The sequence below is a fragment of the Sciurus vulgaris genome, assembly GCF_902686455.1.
Source record: "Sciurus vulgaris genome assembly, chromosome: 12".
NCBI lineage: Eukaryota > Metazoa > Chordata > Mammalia > Rodentia > Sciuridae > Sciurus > Sciurus vulgaris.
In genome coordinates, this window is record NC_136473.1 from 39,469,589 (window position 1) to 39,490,552 (window position 20,964).

Below are 20,964 nucleotides of genomic sequence, written 5' to 3' on the forward strand. Positions count from 1 at the left end.
GTAAATACCAGCTGTCCCCTACTGTGAATATGCCCCAAGATGACACTGTCATTATAGAAGATGACAGGTTGCCCATGCTTCCTCCACATCTCTCTGACCAGTCCTCTTCCAGTTCCCATGATGATGTGGGATTCATGATGACAGATGCTGGCACATGGGCTAAGGCTGCAATCAGTGATTCAGCCGACTGGTAAGTTCATAGTCCAAGGTTGGAAAACATTAATTAATTTATGTTTTCTATGGCTTATCACTGAGCACAGTAAATCCATTTTTTATAGCTTTTTTCTCTGTTCATGATTTGCATGTTCTTATTGATTATATACTGCAATCCTGTAATCTTGCTCAGTTGTTTTAGCCTTCAAGTGTTATAGTTAGTAATTTAGCCCAAACAACAGAACTAAGGCTACTCATTTGTTTTCAAGTTTTGTTATTTGTTATTTATTTTAGATTCCTGTTAATTTGACTATTGTATTTTCATACAATAAATAAGTTCTATGCAAATCCCCAATTTACTTGCTGCAGTTAGATACAAAACTAATAGTGAATGTGTTCTGGGAATGGGAGGAGACTTTAAGGTTTTCTTTGAGAGTGTTGTAACAATACTGTTTAAAATCCTTTGAACTTCTTTCTAACGGTGATTTTTGAGAAATTCTCATTCCATTCCATTTTTTCTTCCACGTCTTTTTTTTGCGGGGGGGGGGGGGTGGAGGTGGGGCGGTGCTTGTGACTGAACCCAGGGCCTCGTGCATTTGAGGCAAACATTCTACCAACTGGGTTATATCCCCAACCCTCTGCCATGTCTTTGAAAGTAGAAGAAAGTAGTTGATATTATTGAGCCAGTGTGTGGCTCACAAATGTGGATAGGTACCTTCATCTATGTCCCTAGTAATTATGTACATCAGTAAGCAAAAGGAAAATCCCTCTTAGAGATGACCTCGTAAGATTAGAGAGATCATTAACACAAACCTGTGAAGTATTAAGCCAGAATTTTCTTTTTCCCTTTCTCTCACATCTTTTATAAGCATATCAGTAAAATTGTATTGAAATGTTGTATCATTGTTCATTCATTGCTTACCAGTTTCTACTTCTACTTTTTCCTTGACATGCGTCAACATTAAATATCAGATACGAGGTATCCAGAGGACTGGTTATTTATGTTAACGCAATTATTTTAACAAGGCAAATCACTCCCCTAGTTCTCTTGTCCCACTCACCAGATGAAATCACAAAAACATAGTTCATTCATCTGCCAGTTCTACAGATGTTCTCTTGGAATAACTTCACCTGTTGTTTGAGCCCTTGAAAAGTTCATCTATGGCTTTTCTTTCTTTTTTAATTCTCTTTTTGAAAATACAGTATATAAAAATAGAGCTCTGCTAAGCCTGCATAATAGCTTAGCTTTGAATGAATTTTTTGGTTAAATGTAGCAGGGGTGACTACAATATACAGTAAAAACCCATTTGAAATGAGCAGATGCTGTTACATTGCTGCAGTTTATGTCGCTTTCTGAAAGCGAGAGCAGTAGCAGAGAGAGTAAGGTTTAGATCTGTGCAGTATTCATCTTGGGGACAAAAGCCTTTGAATCTCCACCATGATAAGAAATTGTGGAAGTGGTCATAGGAATAGATCTATTTGGGGCTTTATAAAGCACTGCATTGATGAAAAGAAATAAATAATGTGTAGGGATAGATTGTGTTATTAATTTCCCTAAGGGGGATTTGCAAAAATGGTACGGACTGGTGTGATTTTGCTGTGGGGAATGTGGGGCAAAGGAAAGAATATGAATGAAGGGTTATCCAAACAAGAATGGCAGCTGTTCTGCATCACAGCAGAAAATGTAAGCTTTTCCAGTCTGACAATATCTCCCTAATCTTTGATGAAAATGTTAGGAAAACAAAAGGGCAATAAGACAGGATTAATAACTGGAATTTTAATAACACTGGGGGTCAGGATATGGTTACATTCTTCAAAGAATCATCTGTCAGTCCTGCAATCTAACTTTTTAAATATTCTAATGTACTGTTTATTTGTCTGAAATTAGTTTAATGGGTATATTGATAGGGAAGAATTAATTAAGTCATGGTTGGAGAATATTTAGTTATTTTAAGACTCTTATTAACTCACAAACTCATTTGACATTTTAAATTATGTATATTTACAGTTCATTTCACAATTGTGGAAGGCTAAATATGTCAAATGGCTAAAACTTCTAATTTGTAACCTAATAGAATATGCTTTTTCCAATATATCAATTAATTAGAAAACAGTTTTTTAAGGGGGGAAAAGACATAGCAGCAAATTCTAATTTTAATTATAACATAAACTTGGAGGATATAATATTAGTTGCAAATATACTGTATGGGGATATTAGTCAACATGGGAAGTAATCATTTATATTTCTTCAAAACATGTTTGCCAATAATTTCTTTTAAAACTGTATTTCAAATTCATTCCATCCACAAGTTTTATACCTTCTTGGTGTTCAGGTGTTGAAGTGCTCCATATACTAACCTCCTGCCCCAATGATTTGCTAAACATGTACAGAATTATTGACTAGATTTACTTTCAATATATAAAATAACTACTGTTATTGGAAATATTTTATTTCTAGTTTGCTCCTGTAAAATTGGGTGATAGTGGGTTTTAATTTTCCACTTCTAAAATGTGTTTTTTGAGTAAACTCTTTGTATTCTGGAAATTATAAGCCATCTATCCCAGAGTACAGTACATAGTATGTGAAGGGGCACCCAGGACTGCAAAATAAACATGACCCTTCTTCTTCTTGGAGCATCAAATTTATTGAAAACTTTTTGGGGAAAATGTGATACTGTGTTTAAAATGAAATGATTTTAAGGAGAATGCAAGCAAAATGAGATACAGTATTTTGCAAAACTATAAAGCAAAATTGTTTTATTGAGATACAGTATTTTGCAAAACTATAAAGCAAAATTGTTTTTGGCCTCAGACTAAACCCCTAGTCTCTCTGAGGTTAATCTTCTCTTTTCTGTATTCCTGCACCAGGGATAGAGTGAGGCAAGAAGGTTCTCTAGAGGCAAAATTTAAGGAAGGCTTGCTGCCAGATGTTAATGCTATATTTCTATGACCTTGAGAGTGAATACTTCCTTAAATTCTGGGCCCCACATACCCTGTATTTCATCCTTGGGTCCTCTCTGGTGGAAAAGATTGAGACAATTGTCCAATTACATTACTTCATAATTTGAGATTGATAGTCTTCATTGGGTAAAAGTAACGTTTTCTTCAGTGCTTAGCAGTTTACAAAGGGCTTTTTCATCTTAAGTTTGAATTCTCTCATTAGCCTTGAAAGTTGGTTAGGCTGCTATTCTCCTTGTTGAGCATATTAAGGCATATTGGTTCAAAACTTCATGTGTGGTGGAGCTTTTCTCAGGTACCCTACTTTTCACAACTTTTGATTTACCTCTTCTTTAAAAACTATTCATGCATAGTAAATGGTACCTAAATTTCTGATGTCCATCCAAACCAGATCACTATCCTTTCATCAGTATGAATGATAATTCTTGTACAATTATAAAGGCTTAGAGAAGCTTGCTTCCATCAGAAACATATGGAAGTCTATCATAAATTCAACCGATTTAGTGGAAGTGGCCCCCTCACATCCTCAGTATATTTAGTTGGCTCTAGAGGAGTGTTCTCTGGCCAGATAGGTAAGGTGACTCTACCCTGATAAAGGAGAGCTGGTATATTTATTTACTGAGTGTGTCCAACACAAGGCGAAAAAGCATTTCCATGGTATGAACTATACTCAGAACACCTGGTAGTGCTTTTTAAAATATTCACAGATTTTTACAAATGAGAGTGATTCTGTGTCATCTCCAGCCACTTCCGCTGGAAAAACACTTTGGAATATATCCTGTTACTAGTGATTTGCCATATGCTTTCCTATCATCTCCATTTGAGCCACTGTGTTGGTGTCACCCAAATCAAATGTCATCTAAACTTAGTTATGCTTTTCCTGACTCCCTCATATACTGTTAATTCTCTCATCTGTGCATCCACAGCATCTGTTTCATGCTTCAAGTTTACACAGTATTTTTCTTATGAACTTATAGAACTTATGAACTTATATTCTCATTTATTATTTTGACCTTTGTCTACCCATCACAATAGTTGAATCAGGGTATGTTCTGATAGAGTTGTGTTGAATTGAGTTCTTTTCAGTTGATTAACTATGTCAGAGAAACAACAGCCTCATAAAACTACCCATAATGGTGGTTATTTTTTCCTGAAACACATGATAGATAAGAGGATGAGGACACATTTTTTTTTTGGAATTTCTCTCCAGTTACACTTTATATGGTCACTTTTTGTGTCAGTCTATGTATATAATATATGGCAGATTTTCTCAAACATTCAGTCCTTCCAATATCTGACAAATATCTGTTTCATTTTTACTTTATTTATTTTTGCAGTGCTGGGGATTGAACCAAAGGCATCTTGCATCTTAGGCGAGTGCTCTACCACTGACCTAACCATCAGTCTTTTAAAAATTCTTTTGATTCTAGGGATTGAATCCAGGGTTGCTTTACCACTGCGCTACAACTCCAGCCCTTTCAATTTTATTTTGAGACAGTCTTTTACTAAATTGCCATCTTTGTCTTGAACTTGCAACCCTTCTGCCAAGCCTGTAGGATTGCAGGCATGAACCACCACACCTGCCCTTAGTCCTTCATTATTAATAATCACTTAGAAGTAATGATTTGTCAGAGTGAAGAAACCTATTCAGCTACAGTTTTATTAATAAACTTTATTTATGTCATGCAGCTTAAATTTTGATGAATCTACATATGTACACATTTACACGCACATTACTATACACAAAGTATATCCAAATTTTCCGCAATTGGATGTCTTCTATTTTTAGTAATACTTTTATATTTATCTTTCTTTTCACACCAGCTCTTTGAGTCCAGATGTTGATCCAGTACTTGCTTTTCAACGGGAAGGATTTGGACGCCAGAGTATGTCAGAAAAACGCACAAAGCAATTTTCAGATGCCAGTCAATTGGATTTCGTTAAAACGAGAAAATCAAAAAGCATGGATTTAGGTAGTGAGTACAATCTCCATGAATCTTTATCTAAATAAGGTTTAGATGCTTTCAGGATAAAATTGATAGTCACAAACACATGTCTGTTTACTTTGAGCAATAGAGAAAATAAATGTGAAATGTGGCTATTTGGCAAAAATTAGTTTTCCTCTGAGTTTGAGATAACCGTATTACTCATAAGTGGCATGTTTTCATAATATGCAATATGTTAATATGTTTTCTTATGAGAAAGGAAGCAAGTACATGTGCATATCATACTATACTCATGTATGTTTATTTTTAAATCTGAAATGTTTAGCACTTTTGACTATTTAAAAAGCAATTTCATTGAAATTGTATTTTGTTTGTTATGGAATTTTTGACTAGAAGACAAAAGTTTTGGAGAAAAACCATTATCTCAATCCATGTCTGGAATTTGGTTACTTTATGATATCTTCCTTTTATTGCTATCCTTTACAGTTTATTTAATAGAACCTCTTGTGCTTTGAGAATTAAGACATTTAATCAGATCAATAATTTGAGAGAATATTTATTATAGAAAGTAATGGGAGCAAATGAGAGGAGGAATATAACAATAATTGTTCAATCAGACACCAATCAGGTAGTGTCTCTGTAAATCCAAATCCACAAAATAATAATTAATTAAATTTGTAAAGTGAATGATCTAAAAAAAATACATTGTTAATAAAGTGTACCTTATACTATTCTTTGGCTGTTTGCACTTCAAGACTAAAAGCATTAATTTATCAGATGTATATAAGAAAAATTTGGCAATGCATAGCCGTGGCTAATTTTGATATGCTAACATATAAATAACACACGTCTGTGAAATGAAATGACTGGCATATTGCATGGAGACACTGCTTTTTTTTTTTTCTCCTTTTATTTTTGATTATGAATGTTTGCTTGATGTTTCGTATTATTTGCATGAAATATTACTTAAGAATTGTCCCTAACTGTAAAGGTCTGGGAATGGTTGAAGCATGTTGGGCTGTGGGGACTAACTGGGCTAACCATTATACATTTACCTTTTAACAGTAGCTGACGAGACTAAACTCAATACAGTGGATGACCAGAAAGCAGGTAAGAATGGACAGTTAGACTGTTGCCATAGAAACAGTGGTCCAAGAAGCTTATCACAATTATAGAGCTGCCAGTCATACTGCATGTAAACATAAGTATTCCAGTCTTGCACAGATGTTCTCATTGTGGGAAATCAAATTGTATAATAAAGGAAAATTTTTCTCTCAGGACAGATTTATCAGTGGTATACATCCAAAATGGAAATACAATGTAGTGCATTTATAATGTTAAAAACAATCTAGATTTTCTTCTTTTTTTGAGATGGGGTCCCAGGCTGTTGAACTCCTGGGCTCAAGCAAACTTCATCCTCAGCCTGTCCAGTTGCTAGGAGTACAGACATATGGCACCACACCCAGCTCCTAGATTTTTCTAATTATTGTGTAGGAATGTTTTATCACAATTAGAAAAAAAAAAAAAAAAAAAAAAAGCAAAATCCTGAAAATTTGTTCTCTGTGGTAGAGTCATTTAAGTTTTTAAGTTATTTATATGTTATCTATGTTACATCCAATTTTCTAAGTGGTGATTTTGATTTGAAAGATAACATTGCCAATATAAACATTTCTTACTACAGGAAACTTCATACAGGATTGCTGTCTTTGATCACTCAGAAAACTTTGTTTCTTTTATGGATGTTTGAATTAACTTACAGTTAACTTGTATTGGATTAGACAATATAATGCATATGCCTCCATATCTTAGCTCTGTGAACTTGTTCTGAATTCATTGCTTTCAAAATACTGCTAGACCATCTCATAAAATAGTGGGTTATATTGAACTGGGTTTTATATTATAGATTTTACTTTTTATGTTGTATGAAAAAAAAAAGCAGAGGAAAGTCTTTAAGTATAGTTCAGGGAATGTGCTTTGTTAAATTGAGCACTTGTGATTTATTATTATAAGTTGGAATCATGTTTTAATTATTTGAGATCCAGGATAATTGAGTTACATCGCTTAGCTCTAATTAGCTTTAATTCACCTTTTTAACCTGCAGTAGTAATTAGTTTTAGCCTGCTTGAAAAATGTGTATCCCACATACATATGTAAAGATTATTGTGGTTGTGGTTGGAGTTATCATGTACTGTAGAGTAAAAGAGATTATAAAAATTACATCCAATAAATCATAAGATTAACTGTATTGCAAGGCAATTAATTATAAACTCAGCCCCTAACTAGTTACTTTTCTTATCAGATATTAAATTCATTGAAATTCTAAAGTAGGATTAAAGAAAAACATTATTTGGTAGTTTACATATTTAAAATGGGTGATATGTTTTTGAAGTTGGTAGTATTCAGTACTTTTTAAAGGAGTAACCCTTGTCTAACTTAATGTTACTAAAAACCCTGTTGTCCTCCAGCTAAAGGACGTGACTTTGCATACTATGCCAATTAATCAAATAGGGAAAATATTTAATGTAACCAGGTCAAAGCTACTACAAGGAAACGAACAATTTATTGTAATTTTAAAAATAATGATATCCAGACTTTAACTGAAAGTGTTATATAACTTTCCTGGTGAGTAGGCAAATTTTATAATTTAATCAAAGCATGTTAAGTCTTTTAAAATGTTAGGCCCTAGTTTAAACAACATTTTTCTGTACTATCTGCAATCTTTTCTATCAAAGTAAATTGGAAAATTTTGACAAAAAATTATTATATAGGTGTGCCTTTTGGTCTATTGGTTTTAGATCTCCATTAATAAAACTTTTAAACTGGATTCTCTCCACCCAATTAGTAAACGGGTTTTCCATTATTTTTCTTTTTTCATTTCACTTTAATTTTCAAGATTATTGTGATTTTTACTCTGGTCCATGAGTTTTGGGGAGAGTCATAATGGCATTTTAACATAGATCATCTGACTTGCTCTAAGCCTTTCATAATGAAAACTGAATTCCATTTTCCTTTGACCCTTGCAAAAGACATCAGTCACTGTTTTTGAGTTTTTGTTTTGTTGATTTTTGGCAAGAGGGGTAGTAATAGGTAGGAATAGAAAATCAGATCTAAGGCTGGGGTATAGCTCAGTGGTATAGTGTTTGCCTAGCATGTGGAAGGCCTGAGATAGATACGCAGGACTGAGAGAACAAAACAAAACAAAACAAAAAAATCCCAAAAAACAAACAGATCTAGGGAAGAAAATATGATTGTGGTTTCATTCTTTATTTCCAGATTGAGGGTACGCACGTAGTTGTAGATAGTGAGTTAATAAATGGGTGTGTGCTTGTATTCCAGTGAAATTTTCCAGGTTTGGCCCTGGGTTTGCCAATCCCTTTCATAAAGCTACAAGTTATAGAGGTGACCTTTATGTAACTTTTTTTTTTAAAGAATATCAACCACATGTAAATGTAGAGAGGGTAGTTGATTAATCTCCAACAAACCCAATATCTACCATCTACAATTATCAACATTTTGCTAAAATTTTGTATCATACTGTTATGGATATAAGGGAAAAATTAAATAGGTAAAGCTCTGAGTTACATTGGTACATTTTTTTTGAGGGGGTACTGGAGATTAAACCAGGACCTCATGCATCCTAAGCACATGCTGTACCATGGACCTGCGCCCCTAGTCCCACTTACAAATATTTTATTGCTTATTTAATTTTACTTTCACCATTATTTTTCTTTGCAGATTTTTCTGTGTTTATGCTAAGGGACACTTAATTTTAATAAATATTCATGCCAGTTCTGAAGTTCATTATTGTAGTTTTTGTTGCTCTGAATACAATGAAACCTCAGCTAAGCTTAATATATTTAGTATACTGAACCATGAAATCTTAGAGCTCTAAATACAGACATTCATATATGCACATTATCTTTGAGGAACCCATGAAAACACCAAATATTTGCCTAATACATATTTTATAGACCTGAAATACAAATGGAAAATTATGAAAATTTATAGGCATAATTTACTCAAAAAAGATGCTTCCCATGCTAATTCTAGGAAGTATAAAGGTAAATGTTTCTGCCCAGAAATGATCCCCTACCCTTTATTTCTTGATTTCTTACCTTTAGTTCTTTTGAAGAAAATTAATTTTCTTTGCTTAACTTTTATGATTAATTTAGAAAATGTACTTGCCAAAAATTTAAATGCTGTGAAGAGAAAAAAGATTGATCTCCTTGAAATATTTCATGTGAACTTGTATCATAAAATAATGAATATATGCAAACGTGCATTAAGAAAGCTGAATATATCATCGTTTTCTCCCAAGCATGATACTATATTGAATATCTTTCCATCATTAGACTCATATATCTGCCTTTCTGTCTATATTACATTTTCAGCAATCTATTCTTACTTAAAACAACTACACAATTTTGAAAATGAGGTGAAAGTTAACATGTAAATGAATCTAAAAAAAATAATTCTTGATTGGATGATTTCAATTTAATTTTCATTCTATTTTATACTCTGAGCTATGGAAAGCCCATGTCACAACTATTTGTCTTCAAGGTAATAACATGACAAGGCTACTCCTTAATTATTGATCAACATATGGACTGATGACCCCATGTAGAGATAAACTATTTAGTTTCTCCTCCCCTCCCATTTTTTTCATCTGTCTTTTTAACAGGATAATTGAAGAACCAGTTCTACAACCTGGATTGCCCAGGTGGTGGTGCAGAGCTGGTGTTTCAGCCATGTAGGGGCTAAATTAGTCTACCTTTGAGTGCCAGGTCAGGCCTTGATGGATGAGGCTGTTTCACCTGGTTAAAGAAATAAGCTCTGATTGCCTTCTAAACCTGGATACTATTGTTATTATCTCAGGTCTTTCTGCCCTGAATCTTCAAGAAATAGAGCCAAATTGTTAATTCCCTGAATTCTCCCCTGCCATCCTACTGAAGTTTTCTTAGTAATTGCTAAGTCATCTTCCTTTTTTCCCTCACCTGTTTTTCAAACAGGTAGTATTCCCAGGCCTGGTGATGCAAGCACTCACTTTCAGCTCTCTGGTCTCACTTCCTTTCCGTGCTTCTGGGAGAGAGCCGTCACTCTCATCATTTGTTTCTTTTACAATCTTGTATTGCTCTTTCACTAGAACATTCTTTTTTTCCAGTATTAGGAAGACTCTAACAAATTCTACCCAGTGCTAGATTGTTCTAATTGTATTTGTGACAGGCTGTATATCTGCAGTTATTCATGGGAAGTGAAGCTCATTGATACAAATGTCTAACTTCTGTTGGAAATGACTCTATACTGCCAGAAAATGGTTTCAGTTGGGTTTAAAAGCTTACTCTTAGTTGCTTAGCCTTCTTATAACCTCTGCATTTTTAAAATGACATTCTTGGTTATTCTGGTTCGTTTAGATTATTTATATTAGTTGGAGCAAATGATTTGATAAAAATTTCATCTGTTCAGATAAAAATGGAAACTTGAAACTTAGACCTTTTCCTAATGGAAATATAGGGGAAAAAAATCAAATATAAATTTGGGAAAATGAAAATTCATAATGATTACTTTATTTAGATATTTTTCATCCATATTCTATCACTCGCCTATGTGCAAATGACCTATATCCCAGTTTTCCAATATGCATAAGTATTTGAGTACGTAATGTTCGCCTACCTCTAACTAATTTATATATATATATATTTTTTTAACCTTCAAGGCTCCCCCAGCAGGGATGTAGGACCTTCCCTGGGTCTCAAGAAGTCAAGCTCACTGGAGAGTCTGCAGACAGCAGTAGCTGAGGTGACATTGAATGGGGATATTCCTTTCCATCGCCCACGGCCACGCATAATCCGAGGAAGGGGGTGCAATGAGAGTTTCAGAGCTGCTATTGACAAGTCTTATGATAAACCTGCCATTGATGATGATGATGAAGGCATGGAGACATGTAAGTTTATGATGGCTAAAGAACAGCTGTTATAAATCGCTCTCAAGAGCACTGAATCTTAAAGTGTGCTCCAGACAACACGTGGGGATTCCTAAGAATCTTCAAGGTGACCTCTGAAATCTAAACTATTTTCATAATAAAAAGGTATCATTTGCCCTTTTACTCTCATTCTTTCACAAGTGGGGGTTTCCTAGGGATGCATGCAGTGTGATATTGCATTAGACTGAATGTAGTGTCAGATAAGAGAATTTCTATTCAGTTGGTGTTAAAATAAAACTTTTGAAAAAAATTAAAAAATTATAGAACAGCATTGTTCTTAGATTTCTTTTAGAAAATATCTTTTTTTTGTGAAAATGTAATTTCTATTACTATGAATTGATTTGTTGTTTTTTATATTTTTATTTATTGGTTTTAGGGATTGAACCAGAGGCACTTTACCATTAGGCTACATCCCCAGTCCTTTTTATGTTTTAACTTTGAGACAGGATCTCACTAAGTTGCCATGGCTGGCCTAAAACTTGGTGATCTTCCTATCTCACCTTCCCAAGTAGCTGGAATTATAGGTTTGCCCCATTGTATATTATATTCTAAAGCTGTCTCAGTTTTTAATCAGTACATATTGATAGCTATAATTTAGATTCAGAAAAAAAATATTTGGTGTCCTTAATCATATTTAGGGGTGTGAAGTTATCCTAAGACCAAAATGTTTGACAGTCACTGCTATATAGAGTCTATAAGGTGATAGTGCCGGTGAATATGTATAATAATTTATGATCTTAAAAGCACATTTTTTTTTACTCTTGATTTACTTGAACTGAACTGACAGAATTTATTTGTGTATGCTTGTATTTCCAAATTACAAGATAGTTTAAGCCAAGTTCATTGAGATGGTTTTCCACTGAGAAAAAATATATAATGTTTATATTTTTAAAAAAATTGCTTCATGTAAGTTATCCTTATCATTCAACATTTACTTTATAAAAATAACCACTCCATTTAAAGTACAGGGATAACTCAGCTAATGTATTTATTTAGAAGAGCAAGGTCTTAGGGGTTTTTAATCATAAAAGTTATTAATTGATATTATTTATTACTAATAATTTACATTTTACCTTTCTTAAAATTAAACGTGACTTTACCCATCCAATTCTTAGAAAGGTTGGAGACCCTGAAGCTCAAAGTTATTGCAGAGAGCAAAGATAATTTTTGTGGAATGTGAATCATTTTCTCTTTAACATTTGAGTAGACCGTTTCTTATCACACATGCTTAAGTAAGATTGTAGTTGGGAAGAAGAGTTTTAAATAAAAAAGAACACATTCTGAGGAGATTTAAAGCAAAATTACATAATTTTTCCCTGTAGCATATAATGTGTTTGAGAAGGTGAATATTTCTGCCATAATGTAAAATGCAAATAAAACTTAGGGAAAAGATTGTTGCTTTCTCCCCCACCCCCTGCCCAATTCTTCATCTAAATCTGGACAGTTTTTTCACTATAATCAGCCAATGGTTTCATATATATGCTGCCTATTCTTGCCAAATGAAGAACATATTTCCTATTTTAGCTGCCAGTTCTGTTCTCCAAGATCCTGAGTCATAGGAGCTTTTGACCCTCTTGAGTTTTCTCCCATTGTAATGATTTCTTGCCATACTAACCAATAATAGTTGACATTTAAAGATTTAACTTGTCTTTTCTGGGTGCATACTTATTAAAAAATATTGTACTTTGACTTCTTAACATGTATATTTTTAGCATCTACAGCTTATATGCTTTTGAACTTTTTTCTTGTTCTGGCTAAAATGTTATTTATGTTCCCTGATAAAGTTCAGTTTTCTCTTATGTGATTCATTTCAAATAGAACAGGAGATGGAGTATAAGGTACATTTTTGTGTTAGCCAGCTTCACATTACTATTATGGTACACCTGACACATTTAACTCATAAAAAGAAAAGAATCATTTTAGCTCTCAGTTTTGGAGTTTCCAGTGTAAGAGTAGGCAGCCCTAGTTCTTTGAGCCTCTGGTGAGGATGCTGCATGGCAACGTTGGGGTGTGTAGTGGAGCAAACTGCTCACATCGTGATCCTAGAAGCAGAAAGATGCCAAGAGATCAGTCCACAATTGCCCTTGAGGGCACACCCTCATGAGGTCCCATCTCTCAAGGTTCTACCACCTCCCAATAGCACCGCCATTAAATGCCATTAAAACGTGAACCTTTGGGGGACACTCATGCAAACCATAGCAGTTCTTAATTCTATAGGGATAGCTTCCTGAGTTTTCCACCAAAATGGACATCTGCTTTTATCATCAAATATACTTTGTTTTCTTTTAAAATGTGAAATAGAAGAGGGGTGTGTGTGTGTGTGTGTGTGTGTGTGTGTGTGTGTGTGTATGCATGCTGGGGAATGAACTCAGGATTATTTAACTACTGAGCCACATCTGCAGCCCTTTTTCAATTTTTTGTTCTGAGACAAGGTCTTAGTAGTTGCTTAGGGCTCTGCTATGTTGCTGAGGCTGGCCTTAGTCTTGCGATTCTCCTACCTCAGCCTCCTGAGTTGCCAGAATTACAGATGTGTACCACCATAACTGGATGAAATAACAGATTCTTAATAGAAATAGCAGCGTATTAAAATTATTCATTTACCTATCTCCAAATGAAAAGCAAGAAGGGAAATAGACAAACATGCACTTCTGAACAAGAACTAGAAAGACAGGTGCTCTGAAATGTGCCATGCCTATCACCACAAAATGCCATATTTTTCACAATTCCTGCCATTAATATTAATTCTCAGATCAGTGTGCTGATCTTTAGCTGTGGCAAGCAAAAAGCAACTATTGTAAATTTCAAATGTTTACTGTTAGAAAAGTTGACATATTAATAGATGGAGTGCGGAATTCCAAAGAGGAATCCTATGCTAGTCTATGGTCTCCTAACAAGGTTGGGTTTTGTGTTAAAATACTTAAACCCTTGAGCTTTAATTTCTTCATTTGTAAAACTGAAGATTTGGACAATAAGGTCACTGATTTTCAAACTGTGTGCTGTGACCTCTGGTCAGGAGAAGTACTTCCTAGTTTTGGGGCCTGGAGGAGGCTCTGAGTTTCACCCCACTACCTGCCATTACCTCTCCTCTTCCTTAACAGTTGCTTTTGATTTGCTTTTATTCATTGGGGTTCTTAGCAAATTTTAGATTTTAAAAACCATTGTTTGCAATTTTTAGGAAAAAGTTTAACAAGTTCTGGTTTAGATGGTTTAGATCGTTTTTGAGGCCACTTCTAGTTTTAACATTCTATGATTATCTGTACCCATTTTCTTACCTGCACTTATCCTGCCTGATAACTTCTCATACCTTCTGTGAGGCCCACTGAGGGAGAACACCCTGTGTCTGTTGTAGTCCTGCAACCCCACAGGGCTGGGCCAATCAAAGGTTTTATGAATGTCTGTCAAATCAGTCAGTGAGCTCCAGGCTGACTGCTGCCGTTGTGTGAGAAAGGAGGGGGACAGAGAAAGACTCTCAGTGTGTCCTAATAGAATGTTATTGACATTTCACCATACCTGTTGTATCCTGCACTGGGCCTTGCACCTACAAAACCTTCACCATCTTAGCAAACTTTCTTTTTCCTAAAAAACAAACAAGCAAACAAATAATCAAGGGTGCACTCAGTGCTGGTGGTCATGATGATGAGAGACAAAAAAGCTTTTCATGCCTCAGGATTGTGAGAAGGCCAGCTGGCTCTTTTAGCTCCTCCTCTGGTTTCCTGAGTGCCATCCTTTTCAAGTCTGCCTTGTGGGCTTTTGCCACATGGTCTGTACGCTGTTTATCACTGTGACCTTGCTCTTACAATCTCACTTTTGCAGGCCTGTTCCTCAGTAACTCACCTCCACTGTCTGCACTCTGAGATACTGGGCCAAAAGATTCTTGTTCTGTGCTGTGACTCGGTTCTGGTTGCCTGTTGAAATTAAAATACCATATCACCATAGCTCTGAAAAGAGGACCATTGTCTGAGCAATCTTTCAGTTAGGCAGACATCTTGCAAGGATGCAGTGCACCCTGCAAATATTGTGGTGGACAGTGGGCTGTTGATGAAAAGCTACTAACAGGTAGTGGAGGACAGTTGGTGAGGAGCAGAGAATCCCAGACTGACTTAGTCTCTTGTTTTCTACTGGTATGTTTCCTCTTTACGAGGGAGATGCACACACAGGCATGGTTGATCTCATCAACTGGGTCGAGCACATCCCCAGTGACTGCATTTCACAGCTCTGAACAGGCTTGCCTCTTCTCTACAGTGTTGAAATCATGGCAAAGGCACTACACTGGGGGCCAAGAGACTGGGGCGGGATCCATGTGGTATCTGGTATCTGTCATCTTCTGTAGCACTTACGTTCTTCCTGCAGAGATGGCAGAAGCCAGCGTTTGTGTCTCTCATTTAATCCATCTGGCCTCTCCATGTTGTGTGTGTCTGTCTGGATCGAGATGGAGCTTTGTATTCTGGGACCCATTATCTCTGAGGCTCTACCTGTGTTTGACAGGTCAGGGCATCTACAATCTGCCACTTCTTCTATGCAAATTACATACCCAGTCTGGCTCTCAGCAAGCAGTTTCTGTATCTCCCACAATAAATCAGTTTCTGTAACTACCAAGAAAATACATACAGTAACATTGCTTTGTTTCCTTTTTTAAAAAAAAAATCTCTTTTTTTCATAATTAAAGATTGCCAGAAACTATAAGCCATTTTTAATTTAGTAACAGCTTTTTGGAGTTGAAGTGATGAAACACAACAGAACCAAATATCTCCTATTAATTGTAACTATTGATTTTAAGATATGTTCAGAATTTAAAATGTGGAAAACTTGGTCTTGCAAAGATGGACATACTGCTTTTGAGTAGCTTGCCTTGTTTTCATATAGTTCTCTTAGGAAATAGAAAAGCATTGCTCTAAAACATGCATAATTTAGCTTTGCAATATGAGATTGGAAGAAACTAAATTTACATTATTAAATCAGGTAATATGAGAACTTCTAGGGGAATTTTGTTGTTTTATTAGCTACATAATAACACATTGCGTTTGATACCTCAAGATTTTTTACTTCTCAGCATTCTGCCCCCTTTTGTCACTATGAATTTGAAGAAAAACAATACAAACTACATTTAATTTTATGAAAACCAGAATCCATTTAGATAATAGTAAAACTACTGTGAAAAAATTCAGGATATTGGTTTCAAAGTCAAAGCACCTTATGAACTGTTTCCTTTAGTTAATCCATTTTAACAGTTAGATGAATGTTCTGAAATACTAATAAAAGAATAATATATACTATCATTGTATGCTAACTTGCAATTTTAAACATTACCTTCAGTTTAAGAAAAGGAGCTTTGATTTGTTTCTAGGAAATTTCTGGATGTAGCATGGGTGTATGCATGTACAGGAGCAAAAGTTCTTCCTCAATTTTTTTTTTTTCCAGATGAAAAGTAACTTAAGCTAAAAGTGCAATGAAAAATCTTATCTCAAAGTGCATGAATTATAGAATCCTCATTTATAACCATTTTTTTAAAGAGGAAAGTATTTGATCAAATATTCGACCATAATCATACTTTTTTGGTTTTCAGTTCTGTGATTTTCTAGACACTCTGAGCAGTCTTCCAAATGGTATACCCCATTACACTAAAACTACTTGAATATATTTAAGTGCATATTAATGAGACAGGGCTCCTACATTCTGATATTTTGGCTGTAAGTTTCTGAGGGTTCTGAAGTGATTTAACCCAGTGGTAACCAACTCTTGATTAGCTGTGTGGTTGAGGATCATGGTAGGTACAGGTTGTCATGGCATCAGAGGGTGAGCCACACGCCCAGCCTGTGTGGGATTCAGGTGGAGAAGGAAGTACATGCAGATGTGGAGAAGGTTTCCCAGAGAGATTGCTTCAGTTCAGCTCTACTGCTTGAGGGTCTTCAGCTGGGTGCAGAGGGGACATATGGACCAGGTGGAATGGATATCATCTCTAGATTTTTGTAGTTCCAAGTTCTCTTAGGATGGTGTGTATGGTAGCTGTGAGATCATAGTGAGGAATAAGATTTAAGATGTAGGCAGACAGCAGATCATAGCCTAATTTAAATTGTTTACCTTTTATCCTGGAGAACTTTAAGCACTTTTGAAGAATTTCAGGTAAAAGAATATGATTTTTGTGGCCATGGATTTGAGGATGGGTTACTGGGGAAAGGAACGCAAGTAACAATGTTGGTGGCAAGAAGATCACTTATATAATAGTAATGGAATAATCCAGGTGAGGAATGATGCTTGGCAGTGCAAGAGAAAAAGAAGAAACTGAGTTTACACACTTAGCATCATGCATATAAAGATGGATGATGATGATGTGATTTCTCTCATTAGCATTTCCAGGCTCAGAAAGTGGAAATCATCATCTCTCTGTGTAACCACTCCATTACCAAGCACTCTTAATTTTTTCTCATGAAATCTAATTTCACTCCTTTCCAATCTAGCCTGAACCCTTTTTATTTAATATCTGAAGTTATTGTTAGGATTTCCTGACTGGTCCTCCTGTGTCTGGATTTGCTCAGGAAGTTCTGTAATTGCACACTCTTCTTCCTATCCCTCCAGTTGGGGTGCTCTTTGTTGCCCGCACTGTGCACTCTCCATGAGTATATCTTCTCGCTGTCCCAGGTACATGGCCCCAGCACCTCTGTGTGCATTTTACACTGTCTCTTTACGCTGTCATTTAATATGTGTGCATTTTACACTTTTTCCTGAACAATCTAGTTTCCCCCTAACTTTCTAAAGCCCCACATTATATAAAGTACATCTGAGACTATTTAAAATAATGATTTTTTGTTTGTTTGTTTGTTTGGGTTCTTGGGATCAAACCCAGGGCTTTGTGCATGCCCAGCAAGTTCTCTACCACTGAGCTAAAATGTATTTTAACATGAAGAAATGTCTGAAGATTCCCCAATGTGGATTATGTTTCATGGTAGTTAAAAAAAATACTGAGGCTTTTGGGAGACAGGAATTCTGATTTCTCAAAAAAAAAAAAAAAGAGTATTGATAGTCATTCACTTTTGTATTATATCTGTATGCATTTATGTTATTTATTTCTGATCAGTGGACTAAGAATCTCTTTAACACAATAAGCAATGTTTTGTGTCTTGTTGAAACATAGGTTTGACATTAAACCCACTCCTTGCTTTAAATAAAATTTTAAATGGCAATTACAATAGAGATATGGGTGCTCCCATTTTGATTATTATAAACATTTCATTTGGACTTAATATTGAAAGGAAAGCCTTCAGTGTCATTATAAATTATCCCATTGGGCAGAAAACATCCATGATGTATCATCATTTAAGTGTAAAAATCATTTGAGAACCAAAAGCAAATTTGCAAGGGTTCATAAAACTGAGTGTGTGACCTCCTTGTTCCTGTCTACAGCATTGTGTTAGAAGAGGGGAATAATGCAGGTGAGGTCTTACCAATACCTTTGGGAGCTTTTTACCCAATTTATTTAGGAGAATGGATTAGAGAGCAGTTTAGAATGCAGAGTAAAAGTGAACAGTGGTTTGAGTAATAAGTCTTAAATCCTTTGGAAGAATAATCCTAGTGTTTTTGTCCCTCTGTGCATATGTGAAAGATTATTTTAAAGTGAAATAAGTCTGTTTTAGAGTAGAGTGCCTTGGTAGTCATGGATTTCAACTTTCCTCCTATTGTTGAAACCCCTTCTATAATATCCTACTATCAACTGATTCCTCCATCTCCATTCAGGGTTATACTCTTGGTTCATCATCATATCAATTATTATTCTCACCCCATAATCTTAGTATAAAAGGTTCTCAAGTCTTCATGTTTCATGCTACCTATTCTTATTATTATTATTATTATTATTATTATTATTATCAGCATCATCATTACATTTGGTGTTCAGAAAAACGTGTTTCCTTTGCCAATAGCTCAACATTCTGTGTTAAAAGTCAGAGTCCAGAACAGCAGATCCTGTTATTCCACACCATCTGTATCACTAGCTGTTCATTTCCTACATCTTTCTTCCTTTTCCAAAGTCAAAATAATTAACTAAAATAAGAAACAAAAATATTATTTATGTACCCAACATGCTCAGTTCCTGAGTAGGACTTTGCAGTACCTGAGAAGCCACTCTCATTGATTTTTATTACATTGTTATTTACCTATCATTAATCGATAAAAGTCAGGAGATTTGCTGAGTTTAGTGAAATCTTCCACTATTAATATCTTATTTTAACCCAGTTTAAGTTTCGTTTTAAAATGTTACCTTGTGAAGTCTGTAATTATCCTGTGTAGAATTTTCACATTTGATTTTTAGTTTTCAACTGTAAATTGTAAATTGCTGAAGAATTCCTTTCTACCTTTACAGTTTTAAAATTCCTAGGGTGATTCTTTATAAACAGAGAGCAAAAAATGACAGCTTTTCATATTTTTGGCAATTTGTTCTTATGGTCATTACTCAATGACTATTTACTCATGATTCCTTAGGCCTTGCCCTCAGAGGAGAATACCTGTTGAGTAGTGAGTAAAAAATAATGTTAGGTTATCATTTTAATTTGGTATTTCTTTGTTTATGTATATTGAACATTTCATTTAAATCTAGAAAAATTATCAGAACTACCTAAAATGACATGAACTTCTACACTTTACACTCATGATAAATAACTGTTGATATTGCACAACTGCTTTATAGTTTGACTTAGACTATGTATTAGGATGCTTTCAGTCTCACTTAACAGCACTACCAATTTGAACCAACTTAAAATGTAAGGAAATGCGTTGTCTTATGAGTTTTAGAGTTGAGCATTTCAGGGTTTATTAATTTCACAGTCCAGCAGTATCATCAAAGACCCAACATCTTTCTGCCCCTTCTGTTCCACTATCCATAATTTGACCTATCTGCAGTGTAACTTCAGCACTGAAGGATTTTTTACTTTCTTGTCCAACTAAAGACATGAATTGTGACTCCAAGTATAGAATATGTTCATTTAGTTTGATGGGGCCATTCTTGTTCTAATAACCTTGGACTAACAAATCCATAGGAGCATGGCATCCATTCATTGGTTTAAACTTAATGAATTCACTCCTTGGAGCTAGCTAGGTCACAGTCCTGAACACAGAGTTCCATTGGGAAGAAGAAAGCAAGAAATACATTTGGATAAGCAACACAGATCATTACAATATCAACAGTAGCATCACTTCTCAATGGGGGGAAAATCATTGATGTCCCTGTGGCTTGGAGTCACTTTTTTGACAATAAAAGGTTTGGGATGGCTAGAGAAATGTGTTTTATTGATGGCAGAAGCCCCAGAACTTTGAGGTTCAATTGAAATCCAGTACCATTTTTTCCATAATCATTAATACCTACGTGCCCAATCTTTTCGAAGTTTCTTGGAGGCCCAATCCTAACATGATACCTTTCAGAATTGACTAGCTTAATTTGTAACATGGGCTAGAATTTTAATTGAGCTAGATTTGCATCTGTTGAAAACATGGTAATTAGGTATGTTTTAATTGCAGAATGACTGTGCTGCATGGAAGAGAAATAAGCAGCTTCACACTTTACCTTCTTTAAAAAAAGAAACTTGAAAATACCTGTCTTTATAGGTAATCACATGGGAAAGTAGCTGAGAGTTCACTGCACTGAGTAGGTTAAAACAGGCAGAAATGTTGTCAAAAATAGACATTTCTATTTGTTAGGAAGGAGATAATCATGTTTCTTTGTTCAGGGTGTCTGCAAAAGGAAAGCAAATAATCTTTAAAGAGGAACAAAATTAAAGTGAAAAACATCAAAATTTATATAGCATTTAAAATAGTAAATTATCTAAATGAAGTTTACGATTAGTTCTTGCATTGTAATTTAATGTATGAACACAATAGATCAAGTCATTTACTGCTGATATATTACTGTTGCTTTTCTTAGTTGAAAAATTATTTACATGA

The 20,964-nt window shown here is 34.9% G+C and overlaps 1 protein-coding gene across 29 annotated transcripts in view; it reads left to right on the plus strand.

Annotated features, from left to right (window-relative positions):
* PARD3 (par-3 family cell polarity regulator) overlaps positions 1-20,964 on the plus strand; it is a 685,332-nt gene that overhangs the window by 470,302 nt on the left and 194,066 nt on the right. For 17 of the 29 annotated variants that reach the window (XM_079107667.1, XM_079107652.1, XM_079107671.1 and 14 more), the window contains 4 exons: positions 1-190; positions 4,936-5,087; positions 6,123-6,167; positions 10,771-10,998. In XM_079107667.1, the coding sequence (XP_078963793.1) occupies positions 1-190; positions 4,936-5,087; positions 6,123-6,167; positions 10,771-10,998 (615 nt within the window). The remainder of the gene's footprint in view (positions 191-4,935; positions 5,088-6,122; positions 6,168-10,770; positions 10,999-20,964) is intronic. The other 12 variants (XM_079107657.1, XM_079107650.1, XM_079107654.1 and 9 more) reach the window with 3 other exon arrangements.